At 34.1% G+C, this 15475-nt stretch overlaps 1 protein-coding gene across 5 annotated transcripts; it reads left to right on the plus strand.

Moving 5' to 3' along the window:
• Positions 1-949: 949 nt before the first annotated feature.
• On the plus strand, positions 950-5140 carry LOC149498865 (UPSTREAM OF FLC protein (DUF966)). 5 transcript variants are annotated; one of them, XM_089726237.1, is made up of 7 exons: positions 950-1280; positions 1729-1933; positions 2022-2091; positions 2411-2526; positions 2636-3518; positions 4477-4777; positions 4893-5140. In XM_089726237.1, exons 2-7 carry the CDS (start codon positions 1744-1746, stop codon positions 4962-4964), a joined length of 1632 nt encoding a protein of 543 aa, XP_089582363.1. In that variant the 5' UTR covers positions 950-1280; positions 1729-1743; the 3' UTR covers positions 4965-5140. The 5 variants fall into 5 exon arrangements, with proteins under 5 accessions (XP_089582363.1, XP_089582361.1, XP_089582356.1 ...); XM_089726235.1 differs by having other exon boundaries at positions 951-1332; positions 1651-1933; XM_089726230.1 differs by having other exon boundaries at positions 952-1280; positions 1651-1933.
• The last annotated feature ends 10335 nt before the right edge of the window (positions 5141-15475 follow it).

Raw genomic sequence — 15475 nt, forward strand, 5'->3', positions numbered from 1 at the left:
TATAAATCTGTAAAGGAAACTACAGAAAATAATACATTTAAATATAAATTAGATTATTCCAACATTAATAAAACAATAATATCATAAATTATTAAAGAAAAGAAAATCATTTTAAATTAATATAATATTATCAAGTGTAATAATAATAATAATAATTTCGATAATAACATTATATGTGACCCTAGCTTCATAATGTTTGCAGAATTGTGAAGCTAGGGATACCAATCCAAAGCAAAATCCCTAATCTATGAACCCTAAATCAGCTTTAGAAAGAGAAGGGAAACAAAAGAGAGAATCGAGAGAGAAACACTTTAGCTTATTGAGAGTATGTAAAAAAACGTCTTATACATGCCATGTAGGATGGTTTAATAAGCGATTCGCTTGCTTTTTTAGGGCCTGTTATTTCAGTTTCTATTTTCGGCATGTTCAAGGATTTAATAGATACAAATTTGAAATTTTTAAAGACATTTCAAGCTACCTGCAAATTACCAGGGGTCACAAGGATTTTGTTATTGCACATTATAAGGGGTCACAAGAGTTTTGTTAAAGCACATGAGGACAAATTATGCATTTGATAAATTATTTATTATTCTAGGTTATAATTACAAATTGAGCATTATTCCTTCCCCATTTGCCATCCCATCCCGTGTCAAGATCACACCCTTACACAGTAGAATTACCCATTTGAACTAATGTATTGACTTGCTAAGAAGAGCCTTCAAGTTTGATAAACTTAAAAAAAAAAAAAAAAAGGACTCAATTGACTAAAGTGGCAAAATGGGAGGGATAAAATTGAGATTTCCCCCATTGATTGTAATTCGCAGAACTTTTTTTTTTTTTTTTTTTTTTTGGACATTTAATTCGCAGAACTTGTTCTTAAGCTTAATCATTTTCGAATTAATGTGCTTGTGGACGGTCAAAGCCTCTAAGAATCAGAGTTCAAAATCAACCCTCTTCTTTCGCTCCTTCTATAAGGGGCAAACTGGGAACAACGACAAAAAGCAGTAAAAGCCAAAAGCAAAGCCAAAAATCACATCACAACAAATCAGTGCAGCTTCTTCTCTCTCAGTCCCGTCGAATCATCCAAAAAAGATGACCAAAAAATAGGAAGCAGCGACGTTCCTCTTCGGCCATTTCCTTCTCCGGTCGCCATCACACCGTCGCTGTAAAAGTGTAAAGCCTTTGAAGCTATCGATCAATTAGCTAAAAAGCTGTGTCTCTTTACTCGAAGCAGTAAATGCGGGCTCCCTCTATCAAGTGCTTTCACTATCCTCGCTCAGGTTATCCCGAGCCCACAAACATACTTATGCTCTCTCTGTATTTCATTATCTTGTAAGCTTTGTTTCTAATCTCTAATTATATTTCTATATTTTGGTGTCCACTTCAGTCTTTCGTGATCTATATTCCAATCTCGGTATCGAATTTTTCACTAGATTGCTTAGATTCGTAGCCGGAGATATTTGCTTTCCATTTTCAAACCTTTTCCTGTTTGGCTAATACAGACTTCAATCTCTGCTTGTGCATTATTAGATTCAGTAAACAGAAAAGGAAAGAGATGACTTGAATTTACTAATCTCTCTGCTAATTCAAATTTTTTACTATAAATGTATAATCTGATTTGAGTTTGCTTGTTTTGTTCCTTCTAATTAGGGTTCACGTGAGAATCAGCTGTGAATAGAGGCTCGAAGTTGGTAAAACGGTTCCTTTTATTTTGGTGCTTGTTGTCAGGGTTTTGATGCGGAAATGGAGGCGAGAATGAAGAAGTACAGACAAGTGAGTCCGGAGAGAGCAAAAGTGTGGACGGAGAGGTCGCCGAAGTACCAGCAAAATCGGAAAGTGCCTGTAGTTTACTATCTCTGTAGAAATCGCCAGCTTGAACATCCTCACTTCATTGAAGTTCCTATCTCTTCGCCGGAAGGTCTCTATCTGAAAGGTATTTATATTGTGTTAATTTCATGGATTTTTTTTTTTTCATTTAGAAAATTTTCTTTAGAGATTTTGAGAATGTGTGTTTTGTGCAGATGTGATTGAGAGACTTAATGTATTGAGAGGCAGAGGGATGGCTTCCATGTATTCGTGGTCCTGCAAGAGGTCGAATCCTTAGCTTTCTTCTTCTTCTTCTTCTCTCTCTCTCTCTCTCTCTCTCCTTTTCAAATTTTTCCATTTTTCTTTTAATTTTTTGTGGAACTTTTGGTTGCTGAGAGAAAAATAGGAAAATCATATAACAGGATGAATTGGAACTTTTATGTCCTCTCTCAATTTTGTCTAATTTTTTTAAATATTTACTTTGTTCTCCAAATATAAATGCTATGATACAGCTTATGAGGCAGAGTATCTCTGTTTTTCTTTTTTCAGTTATTTTTTTAAACATGTTTTATTTATTTATTTTTTGCTCGCTTGATTGTTGCAGAAGCTACAAGAATGGATTTGTTTGGCATGATCTCTGTGAGGATGATCTCATTCTCCCTGCCCATGGACATGAATACGTTCTCAAAGGTTCTGAACTCTTGGAAGAATCAAATTCAGGTAGATTATCTAATTTAGTTAATTTTACTACATAACTGATTGTATATTGAAGGACTGGTAAATTGTAATTAATAATAAAAAATCTGAGAGCTTCAATGTCTCTACACAGATAGGCTTGCCCCTGTTGGAACCTTGAAATTGCAAAATCTGAAACAATTGCCAGAACCGTCATCTTCTCGAAGTCAAGATGATTCGTCATCATCTTCAAGCATGAACGGGAAGGAAACAAAGCATTCTCAGGAAGATGAGCTCTCTCCTCCACTTCAACGTCCTGGCTCCTCTAGTGTTTCACCAGAGTCTAGAGATGGCAAAAACTCCGCTTGGAATGGTTCTCTGAGCTTGACAGAGTACAAGATTTACAAGAGTGATGGATTAGCAGATGCTTCAACACAGACTGAGGAAAATGTGAGTAGACCTAAATCCAAAGAAACTTGTACTAGGGGTGTTTCAACTGATGATGGCTCATTAGAACATGAAGGCAATGATAATTATGAAAACCGTGTTCCACATGTTAAGGAGAATTCTGAGATAAGTGAGAATTCAGTTTCCCCTCCCCCATCATCCTCTAGTGCATCTTCATCAGCTGGAAAGACTGAAACGTTGGAATCTCTGATCAGAGCTGATGTTAATAAAATCAACAGTTTTAGGATCCTCGAAGAGGAAGAAATTCGAATGCCAAACAACTCAAGGATTAAGGCCACTAATATGTTGATGCAGTTGATCTCCTGCGGGTCTATTTCAGTGAAAGACCACAGTTTTGGACTCATTCCAACCTACAGGCCAAGGTTTTCACATTCAAAATTTGCTTCCCCATTGTTCTCCACTTCAATAATGTTGGGGGAGCTTGATTGTCTGTCTGAGAATCCAAGATTGTTGGGTTTGAGGTTGGAAGACAAGGAATATTTCAGTGGAAGCCTAGTGGAGACAAAAATGCTCAAGGAAGAAGGAGGACCTAATACTCTGAAACGTTCTTCTTCTTACAATGCGGACAGGTTAATATGTTTTCAATTCTTATTTATGAAGAATTTATTATTTTTTTGCTACACCATTCTATAATCTTTAGGCAATAGTGTTAGCTTAGTTTTCTTTAGGCAATAATTTAAACCAATACATCTAACCCAAAGTATTAAGATGCTGAAAGCTGTTAGTTTAGTATCCTAACCATAACACTGAAGCTTCTTTTGCAAACATTATTTTCTATTAGGGTTGGCATATTGGAGGAATTCTGAATTAGGTAAATTGACTCGATTGGTTGGATTTGAGAACAAATTTATGTAAAATTTAATTAAAAATTGATCGAGGTTTAAACTTTCAAATAAAATTGGCAATATCCTTGCACCTCCTTCTTTAATGAGTTTAACCTAGAAACTTTTTCCCTTTAACTTTTCCATTAATGATGAGATCACATGGAAATATGCCCCACTGTATTAAACCCCTTCAATTGTGTTTCACTTTGTATCCAAAAGCAAAATGCTTTTTCTAGAATAGAGTTGCTATGCATAATGAAAGGATCGTACAACAAATTGAGTCATCATGCAATTGATGATCTAAAATATTGATATCGGTGTCAAATTACAATATCCTACTTACATAATTATATTGAAAAAGGACTTGTCTTGTCATTTGATTAAAATGTGATTTTTCCATCAAATTGTGCTCTTAATATGGACCTAGACATGCTATAATTCAAACTTATTCCATAACTCTGAAGGCTAGAATTCTGTATCTTTTTAATTAAAAGAATCTTGTCATTGACATTAAATGCTTACTGTGAATTAGGAGTTCTAAACTTTGATCTTTATTTTTTGTAATATGCTGCTGATTCTAAAATTAGATGTATTAGCCTCTTTTCTAGTAGATTATTATTACGATCAAAGGAGTTGATTTTGCAATTTTCCTTGCCTATTTTATTGCATTTCACACTTTTAGTGGAATTTAATTTAATTGTAGGACTTCTAAGCAACTGGATTCGGCTGAGGACAATGATGAATCAGCCTCTGGACGTTCAAAATGCATTCCACGATCAATAAAAGCCTCGATAAGCAAGCAACCAAGAAGTGAATCTATGAGATCACCTGTTTCAGATAAACCCCGAGCTTCTTCGGATGGAGCTGATGGCTCTGAAACCATACACTGCAGCTCATCTAATTGCAGCAGCAAAAGGATAACTGAGCCTGTATCGGGTAAAAAGCAATCAAAGAAACTTGATTCCTTCAGAGAAGAGAAAGACAAAGTGATCAAAATTGAAGAAAGTTAAGTGTTGACTCCTACTAAATTCCAACAATAGCTGTTCAGTTGATCGTTATCTTTCCTATTTTTTTGTTGACCATGCAAATAAATTGATATTTGTGTTACTTCTTTCTGACAGGCTTGCTTCAGGAGCTCGGGTTATAATCCAATCAAAAGCGCCTCGCGAAGCAGCAGTTTGCAGCTCGTAGAGCACATTTTGAAAGCAAAACAATGGTAACAAGTCTGTGCCATATCTTTATTATGTAAAACTACTAGTTTCAAAACTTGGATTTGAATTTCAAATGACGATGATTTCTTGGCGGGTCCCATGTGATGATTCTGTAAATTTAAAAAATTATATAAAAGAAGAAAATTACTTTTCGCAGACGGTAAGTTCAGGTCTGGTCCACTGTTGGAGGGTCAGCTTTCTTAACTTTGGCCAAATACCTTTTCATATGACTAGAGTTTAGTCTTTTTCAGTAATGCCTTTACGTTTAACCCTATAGCAGTAACTACAGTTAATGTCTGCAGCATCATGTTTTGGTTATAACTTCTCAATTTTAATTTCTACTTTCCCTCCCTCTCCTGAATTTCCTTTGTTTCTGAGCAGTGTAGGGTCAAATATAAATGAATATTGTCTACATACTATACTACACGGGGACTTATTTCTTGAATGTCGGGCAAGGAATCCTAGGCAAAATTATCATTTATTTAAAGTAGACTAAAAAACTTTATTGGTCGAATAGTCAACGCATAAAAGTAGTTGACTTGTGAGTGTTCAGAAAATCAAACCAGTTACTTGGGTCATGTTTGTTTTCGAATATATTGGATGAGGGACTTTAAACATTACATGTATGGATTTGGTTCAATTCTCTCCTTATTTTTCTTCTCATGAACTATAATATCCCATTTTGATGGATTCTGAAATCTCATATGGGAGTCGGATTTTCCATATTCCTTATTTTATTGAATGAAATTGTTAAAATTTTGTTTATTTCAAAAAAACCATTGAAATTCATTGAAAAAAATATTTATTTTGTTTCAATCCAAACACTATCTTGGCTTAATTGTTCCAAGTTCATATTTCCATTATACATATAATGGAGTAATGCAGAATTAGACAAACTGAAGTTAAGCTATGCATTGGAAAGGGCGACCAGGCATGGACTGCCCATAAAAGTTTTTGCTCACGTGAGAGATCCTTTCATGCGGTGGTAAGCCCAAAATTCAAATGGAGAAAAAGACTAATGCCTATCAGTCGGTAGGCTTTTCCTATGGAATAGTGTTTATGGTTTACTCGTGTCTTATTTTGCGTGTACGAGTGTATATGAATTCTAGGATACGTTTAAATTCAAAAAGTTCTAAATTAATAACTAACACTTTATTTGGATGGAGGAAAATATATTTTCTTTGTTTTCAAAGCAATGATTTTATAATTTTAACCTTATTTTTATATATTTTTATACTTATAATATAATTGGGAATTATTGTATTATCTATGAATAATAAGTATCGTATTTTTCCTTTTTTTTTTTTTGTCTCATTATCTCCAATTTGGAGGGACTATTAAATTTTGCACTTTTTTTACTTCAACATTTTTCTCTTTATTCCCAAACGAAGTAAAATGACCATTGCTTTCTTCCCATATATTCTTTGCATCCAAACATAGCACAAATGCTCTTTCTGTCTACAAAAGAATTCGAGTTCTTTCCTTCCATCTCTCTGTCTACAAAAGATTGGGAAAATGGGGTAGAAGGCAGTGATAAGTTGGTTTTCGGGATAAGGCATTTTCGATGTGGGCAGAGGTTGAGGGAGTTGGCCAGGTGTGGCTACTCTGGTCCAAAAAATTTTTTAAATTTTACTTTCGAAAATAATTCATTTTTATAATTTTACTTTGTAACTTTTGATTTTATTTTTTAAAAACCATTAGCTTTGAATTCTACCTCCACAACTGGACATGGAGGTGGGGTAAGTCACACCCACTACCCAGTTTATAGAAGGGTTTAACTTTGTTCAATTTGTAAGTTACATGAGAATTCTTTTTTTATTGTTATTTATATATATAAAAAAAAATGAAATAGGATTTTATGTTATAAATTATATCCATTCTCATGCCAATGGCAAATGTATTAACAAAAATGGTTTTTCAATTGATCCCTTGTTTTCGCAAATTTCCTTTCGTTGTCCCCTTTTATTTTTTGTTATTGCTAAAAAACAAAAAAAGAAAAATTAGGAGGTTTGGATAAAAAGGAAAAATGTTGACCATAGAAAAAAAAAAAAATCTAAATCCGTCACTGCCTGTATCAAATCAAACATGCTTTTTTTTTTAAATAAGGTCCTTAATTCTGAGATGTGTTAATCATAATTTGATGTTTGGTAATTTTCCTTGAAAAAATTATAATCTAATCCTTAAACTTTTAAATATTCTGTACTTTATTCCGGTCCAAACTATTTTGAATCAATGAAGTGATGATGGTGGAATGATACATTGAGGAGAAAGCAACAAAATTCTGTTTATTTGACGAAAAGATTATTTTTATCTTCATGCATTGGCCATTTCTGAACTACACTCCAACTGCGACTTCATTGATTTGTTTTCCTTGAGACATTGACTGGTACGATAAATTCTGCTGCAAAAGACAAGCCACTTTTTATTTTTAAAATTTTTGTAATCATAACAGTAAATTTCTTGTTACCACTGTACTAAAAAAATTTCACAGTGTACAAGAAATATTTTACTTTCTTCCATGCGTGCTGTGCGTGGGAACTACATCAAAGTGAAATAAGATTCTAATTTCATGCTTATAAATAAATGTTTTTCAAAATTTTAACTACAAAATGTTGATATTGATACTTCCATTTGTATAGCCGCTAACTGCAACATTAATTATCAACACAAAGCTCAAAGGTACGAGAATCAAACTCTTCAATTAAATATTATCTCAAAAAAGAAAAAGACACTTCAATTAAATAATTCTAATGTAAAATCAGTTAGTGGTCCAATATATAAATTGATCTTGAAATTTTTTATTTTGATATTATAACACCATTCGGTTTCGCCAAATCAACGAATTCAATTCAGTTAAAAAAGTTTATAATTTCAATTTTCGGTTAACAATTTAATTAATCATTAATTAAACCGAGTTAATCGAATTACCGATGTTCAAAACCACATCATTTTGGGGAAACAAGTAGTATAACTTAAAAACAAGTTAGCTCTTTCATTTCACTCCCATTTCCCTAAACCAAAATCGAACCCTAAACTCTCCCTTAATCTATCAGCCACCGCCCCTTCTCTTTGGACCAAGACTGGTAGCCCTTCCAGCCGCTCTCTATCTGCAAGAGATCTTTTCTTATTTCCCTTTTCTTTCTTGTGAGATCGTGAGTAGGATAAGCTGTGATTTTATAGCTCCATCATCGATCACCTTCGCTCATCTCCGGCGAACATAGTGCACAAACCAGCAGATAGGCTTCAAACCACTTCTTTTCCCTTCTCGATCATCTTTGCATTACCGTGATCTGATGCTGCTGCTTCAGTATTGGCGTTGCTGTGATCTGCAGGTCCGTTTCTATGAAAAAAGTAACTTTGCATTCAACAAAAACAAGCAATCTCTTAGTAATTTGGTTTGTGATCTTCTAAAAACTATTAATTTTGCTCTCAAAAAATTGAGGTTGGGTATTGCATCTTTATGTTCACAAATTTATTTAGTAAATTTCAATAAATTCATCAGGTTTAAGATTTTTGAACAAATTGAGAGTTGTGTTGGGATTAATGCTTTAATCCCTAGTAGGGCCAGTGAAGAATGTTAGAAGTAAAATAAAATTGTCCAAGATAAAAGTTAATAGCGCCGATAAAGATTTAAATTATTATTATCACATTCAACTCCAATACCGAATTCACTAAAAATAATAATCACGATAAAAATTAAATAATTATCGTAAATGTCAGATGAAATCGTAAATGCCAAATGAAAAATAAGGACACAGAGATTTACGTGGTTCACCCTTTAACTATTATGGGCTATGTTCACGAGACAAAAACTCCGAATAATTCTTCTAATAAAATCAACGGGACAAAAACTCAGACTAATTCTACTACTAAAAATAGTAGGTACAAAAGAGATTACAAAAATAGTACTATTCTAAGTGTTTCTCAAAAAATATCCCAAAAATTATAATTCTCACCATTTTCTTTCATTTCCAATTTTAGGAACCCTTTTCTAAAATTAATTGTGCATTTTTTTCTTTTGTTTTTGTCTACCGAATGGACGCGTTAATCACGCGTCCACTTTCTTTTTTTTTTTTCTTTTTTCGCGGTGTTCTTTGACTGCCAAAATAAACTTTTTTTTTTCTTTCGCAGCATTCTTTGACAAGCAAAATAAAAGTTTTTTTTTTCAAAAGTGCGTGGATCTCACATGTCAGAGGGACCCCACAACAAGTTGAAATCTTTGTTTTTCAAGATACTTATAAAAATAATCATATCTGCTTGTCCTAATCCTAAATCAGTTTCTCTGTGTCTCATATGTTTTGAACCTTTACTTACATGTAATTTTCATAACATGGTTGCTTTATTCCAATTTTACTTCTATCTATAATACATTTAGTTTTGCCGCTCCTATGCGAGTAATTACAGTTCTTTGTTGAATCCCGGTTTCTGTAATTAATAATCATGTGATTAATTGTTTAATTTATTTGAGCTGGTCACTTTTTATCTTATTTTAATTTAATTTGCTCTTTGTTGTAGCTTGAGAGGAAGAAAAAAGAAGGCGGCTTAATATGTTGAAGCTAAATTTGAGTTATTGATGTTCGAGCTAAATATGTATTCGTTTTGATAATTTTTTTTTTTTTTTAAGTTGATTAGTTCTGTTTTCACGATCTTTATGTTGCTGAAGTTAAATTTGTATCATGAAGAAGTTCGGTTAATTCAGTTAAAGTCGGTTAATAGTTAAAGTTCATTTAAAGTCGGTTGGTAGAATAATTTTTTCCTTCTAAAAATTTTGGCGTGGTCAATAACCAAAATTAATTCGGTTAAAATGAATCGGTTAAATTCGATTAAAATATTTGTTCAATTAAGAAAAAAGTTAGGTTAAAAAACTTCGGTAAAAAAGTTATTCAAATTGGCCGAATCAGTCGAACACTCACCCCTAACATCCTCAACATTTTCTTCTATCCATTGAATATTTTAAATTATAAAATCACATTTATTAGACACTTAATTTGTAAAGTTAGTTTATTCAACACTTTAATTTATAAAATTACATTAATCAAATATTTATTAAATAGTTAAAAAAATGTGAAATTATTATTGCAAAAATTATATTGAACGCACGTTAAATTAATATTTTAGTATAAAAGTTAAAAATTATAAAAATTATTAATATGAACAGACGTGCAATGTTATTAAAATTTGTAATTTTAGGAATACAGTAGATATCCTTTAAAATTAAAAAGGTATCACGTGGTTAAAGTAATGAGGTTGAGGGCTGAATTTATGTTCTTAATTGCATGTTTAGCCATATGTACATATATGTGCAATTATGCATTATGTATGGATGGCCAGATGATGAGATAAGCATATGCAAACTCTGCTTATTGTCTTCTCTTGTCATATATATTCTCAACTTCTAATGTTCTCTGCAAGCTTTGGCTAGACATGAGCTTTTTATTATATTTTGTTGTGTCGAAGGTTGTGTCTGCTGTCTTTTACATTGCTTGGATTGAATAAATGTCAGGCATTCATATCCTTAACCTATGCTAAATTGTCAGCACGGTATGGTAATGGAAATTGTTAATAGTTGAATTAAGAAAAAGGAACAAAATAACAAAGACATTATTATATAGTTGACGTTTGTTAACCATCAGCTCTGATACCATTTGTTGGGCCTCAGGTACCACTTGCCTTAGCTTGATACTTTTTGTTTGGCCCTTTCAATCAATTAAGAGAAAATTAATGCACCAAAAAAGTAAACTTGTGACACACAGAAATTTACGTGGTTCACCCTCAACTGTTTAGGGCTACGTCTACGGGACAAACTCCGAATAATTCTTCCACTATTAAAAAATAGTAGGTACACAGAGAGTAATACAAAAATAGTGGCACACAAAGTGTTTCCCAAAAAACCCTAAAATAATTTCCTCACTATTTTTCTCTCCCCTAATTTTAGGAAACCCTTCTTAAAACTAGATAACTCTCTCTCTACATTTGTTTTTCTTTTCTTTCTGCTGTGTTTTGCTTGAGGCTTCGCTACCTTTATTTATAGGAGAAGAGGATGCGTTAATTAATGCGTCCACCGACTGACGCGCAATTAACGCATCCATCTTCAATTGTTGGCGCAACCTTCTTTGAAGATTATCAAAAACGTGTTTTGCTTTTTTTTTTTTCCTTTTCAAAAGTGTGTGGGTCCCACTTGAGTGGGCACCACCACAACAAATCTCCCCCTGCACACTCAAGTGGGGACGTTAGCCATCATCATCTTGCAACTAACCGACAGTATTCGAACTTCTCCTTTTGCCTCAGTTGTTGACAGAGCAACACACTTCTGTAATCTTGACTGCCACGACAAGCTCCCCCTGCAAATATGATTGGATATCCTGAAAATCCATTTCACTGCAGTCCAATGTTCCTTTCCAGGATTTGAAAGAAACCGACTCACTACTCCAACTGAGTGAGCAATATCTGGCCGTGAACAAACCATGGCATACATTAAGCTTCCAATTGCTGAAGCATAGGGAATCTTTTCCATTTCTTCCTTCTCTCCATCCGTAGAAGGGCACTGTTTAGAACTCAATTTAAAGTGATTACTAAGAGGACAACTAATCGCTTTAGCGTTTTTCATTCTAAACCTTTGAAATAATTTCTCAATGTACTTCTCCTGTGACAACCATAATTTCTTGACTCTTCGATCCCTTGTAATCTTCATGCCAAGAATCTGCTTTGCTAGTCTCAAGTCTTTCATAGCAAAAGACTTACTTAGCTGTATCTTCAAGCTAGTAATTCTGACCAACAGTCACCATATTAACCACATAGAGCAAAAATAATATAGTCATCATCAGAGAATTTCTTGATAAAAACACAGTGATCTGAAGTAGTCTTTCTGTAGCCATGCTCCCCCATAACAGACTCAAACTTCTTGTACCACTGTCTCGGTGCCTGCTTCAAGCCATACAGGCTCTTCTTCAGTTTGCAAACACAATCCTCTTTTTCTACGAAACCCTCTGGTTGCTCCATGTATATTTTTTTCTTCCAAATCTCCATGTAGGAAGACAGTCTTTCCATCCATTTGCTCGATTTTCAGTTCAAAACTAGAGGTCATTTCAAGCACTGTTCGAATGGATGTCATTTTCACAACTGGTGAAAAGATCAAAATCAATACCCTTTCTCTGATTGAATCTTTTCACAATCAGTCTAGCTTTAAATCGTGGTTGGGAGCTGTGTTCTTCCTACTTGATCCTGAACATCCACTTGTTCTTCAAAACTTTCTTGCCTTTGGGCAACTTCACCAGCTCAAATGTTTCATCCTCATGCAAGGACTTCATTTCATCTTGCATGGCTTCAATCCAGTTCCTCTTGTGTTCATTTTCCATAGCTTCTTCAAAGTTTTCATGTTCTCCCCCGTTAGTCGTTAGTACATACTCATTGACTGGATATCTAGTAGATGGTTGTCAGACTCTACTAGATCTTCTTAATGTTTGAGAACTTTTCGGTGCTGGTGGTTGAACATGAACACCATCAAAATCATCTTCTGGTTCATTCTGATAAGGAACTTCTGGATTATCTAACTGTGGCACTTGTTCTTATGGAACATTTTCTTCATCTCCAATTTGTCTGCGTTCTATTGGAGGGACTCTCTGTATGTCTGTTGAGTCTTCATCAGATCTATTGGCACTCTGCTTCAATATCTTCAATAATCTAATCTTCAACAAATACAGCATCACGATTTCTTATAATCATCTTCTGGATTGGGTCATAAAACCTATAACCACATTGGTCTTAGCCATAGCTAATGAATACATACCGTCTAGTCTTGACATCAAGCTTAGACCGTTCATCCTTCGATATATGCACGAAGGCTTTGCAACCAAACACTCACAAACGATCATAGGAAACATCCTTTCCTAACCATACTCTCTCTGGAGTATCATACTATAGAGGGAAACATAGTGAACGGCGAACTGCTGTGAGAAACGCTTCACCCCAAATCTTTTAGACAACTTTGCATGTGAGAGTAAACATCTGACTCTCTCCATCAAAGTTTTGTTCATCCTCTCAGCCAAACTGTTCAGTTGCGGCATCTTGGGAGGTGTCGTTTGATGTTGAATGCCATGCTCTTTGCAGAAAGCATTAAATCGCCCAGTGTTTTCTCCACCATTATCTGTTCTGATACACTTCAGCTTCTTGCATGTCTGTCTCTCAACCAGGTTTAGAAGACTTCAATGTGTATACCCAGGTCTTCCTAGAATGGTCATCGATAAATATCACAAAATATCGATTTCTACCAAATGACATTGTCAATGGTCCACACAAATCTGAATGAATCAGATTTAGTACATTCTTCATTCTAGAAGGAGGGGTAATCTTGAAAGCTACTCTATTTAGCTTTCCCGCCATACAATCAGGACACTTGTCTTGGTGAACTTCATCTAATCCAGGTAGTACGTTCTTTCTTGCCAGATTTTTCTTACTCATGTGGCGTAGTCGTTTATGCCACAATTCAACTGTACTGTCATTCTCCGCTACACTTAAAGTGTCTTGGGAGAATTTCGCATGCATCACTTACAGCTTTTGGTCTTTAGCTACCACAAATGAACCTTTTGTGAGCTTCCATTGACAATTTCTGAAGGTGTTACAGAAACCTTCATCATCAAATCTGCCAACCGAGATTTGGACGTATGCTCGAAAGCCCATTCCTCATCAGCCTTGTCTTCCGGTAACACAGGCAAATGTATTTTGATTACCATAAGGAGATCGCTTATTTCTCCATATATGGTAATTTCCACCATTTAGACTGATCATTTTGCTTGTCCATTTTGACTTGCGCTGAAAATCATCACCAGCATAAACCGTATACGTGAACAGTAGTATACGTGAATAGTGACCATGAATAGTAACTGTGTGCATGAATAGTAACTGTGTGCGTGAATAGTGCTGGGCTTACGGACTCAGCATCAGTAACGCCAATAGTACTGTTCAGCATCAACGTTACTATTTTTACTATTCATCACTAAGTCGATTCTGCAACGTCTTTCCGAGCAGACAGTACCAATGGACTCATCGTAATTTTCTCTTCATCGTGGTATATTTATTTTCAAAATATATCCACGGATCTGGTACCACTATCTGACCGGATGGACCTACCGAAACCTTCGGCTCTGATACCAGTTGTTGGGCATCAGCTCTGATACCACTTGTTGGGCCTCAGGTACCACTTGCCTCAGCGCTGATACCACTTGTTTGGCCCTTTCAATCAATTAAGAGAAAATTAACGCACCGAAAAAGTAAACTTGTGACACACAGAAATTTACGTAGTTCACTCTCAACTGTTTAGGGCTATGTCCACGGGACAAACTCTGAATAATTCTTCCACTATTAAAAAATAGTAGGTACAAAGAGAGTAATACAAAAATAGTGGCACACATAGTGTTTCCCAAAAACACCCCAAAATAATTTCCTCACTATTTTTCTCTCCCCTAATTTTAGAAAACCCTTCCTAAAACCAGATATCTCTCTCTACATTTTTTTTTTCTTTTCTTTCAGCTGTGTTTTGCTTGAGGCTTCGCTACCTCTATTGATAGGAGAAGAGGATGCGTTAATTAATGTGTCCACCAACTGACGGCAATTAACGCTTCCATCTTCAATTGTTGGCACAACATTCTTTAAAGATTGATTATCAAAAACGTGTTTTCCCTTTTTTTTCTTTTTCAAAAGTGTGTGGATCCCACTTGAGTGGGCACCACCACAACAGTTTTGTCCCCAAAGCTCGTTAACATATGTTAATTCACATAATAGAAAGGAATAAAAAAAATATTTGGCATATATTTAGCGGTATAAGAAAACCTATATTTGATATATGAGACTATGGCTACAAGGAGCAACTAGCCATGCTATATATGGATTAATAAATACTACCACCTCCACTCCATAATGTTTATCACGTTTGAGAAAATAATTTGTTCTAAAATATTTGTCACATTTGTGGTTTCAATGAGTAATAAATCTCTTTTTTCATGTTTATCCTTTAATATGACCAATAATTAGTATTTCAATGTAATGATTTTTTCAAAGAATTAGTATTAAATTAAGGATAATATAATCAATTTGTTTAATAATTTATTGAAACTTAAACAAATTTAATGGTTTTCTTAAAGAATGTAAAATTACAAATGTGACAAGTATTATGGAATAGAGGAGTACGTTGAAAATTTCATGAAGAATAAATTAATACGATGAAATAACTACTATAAAATGCTTAACAATGATAATCTAATTACACCTCAATTTACAATTCAATCTATAAAAATATATATATGATCAAACAACATATTGAAATTCAAACCTAATCCATTAATTAATTTAGTAATGTAAAATACATAAAAACATCCAACAACACCAATAATCAACAACTAATAAATGTTATAGTATTGTTAAAAAAAACAAAAGACAATTACAGTATCCTTTATTTATTTTGAAAAGAAAAAAAAAAGAAAATTACTGTGATGATAA

Source organism: Jatropha curcas, chromosome 1, assembly GCF_041381405.1.
Source record: "Jatropha curcas cultivar XTBG-Jc1 chromosome 1, XTBG_Jcur_1.0, whole genome shotgun sequence".
NCBI classification, from domain to species: domain Eukaryota; kingdom Viridiplantae; phylum Streptophyta; class Magnoliopsida; order Malpighiales; family Euphorbiaceae; genus Jatropha; species Jatropha curcas.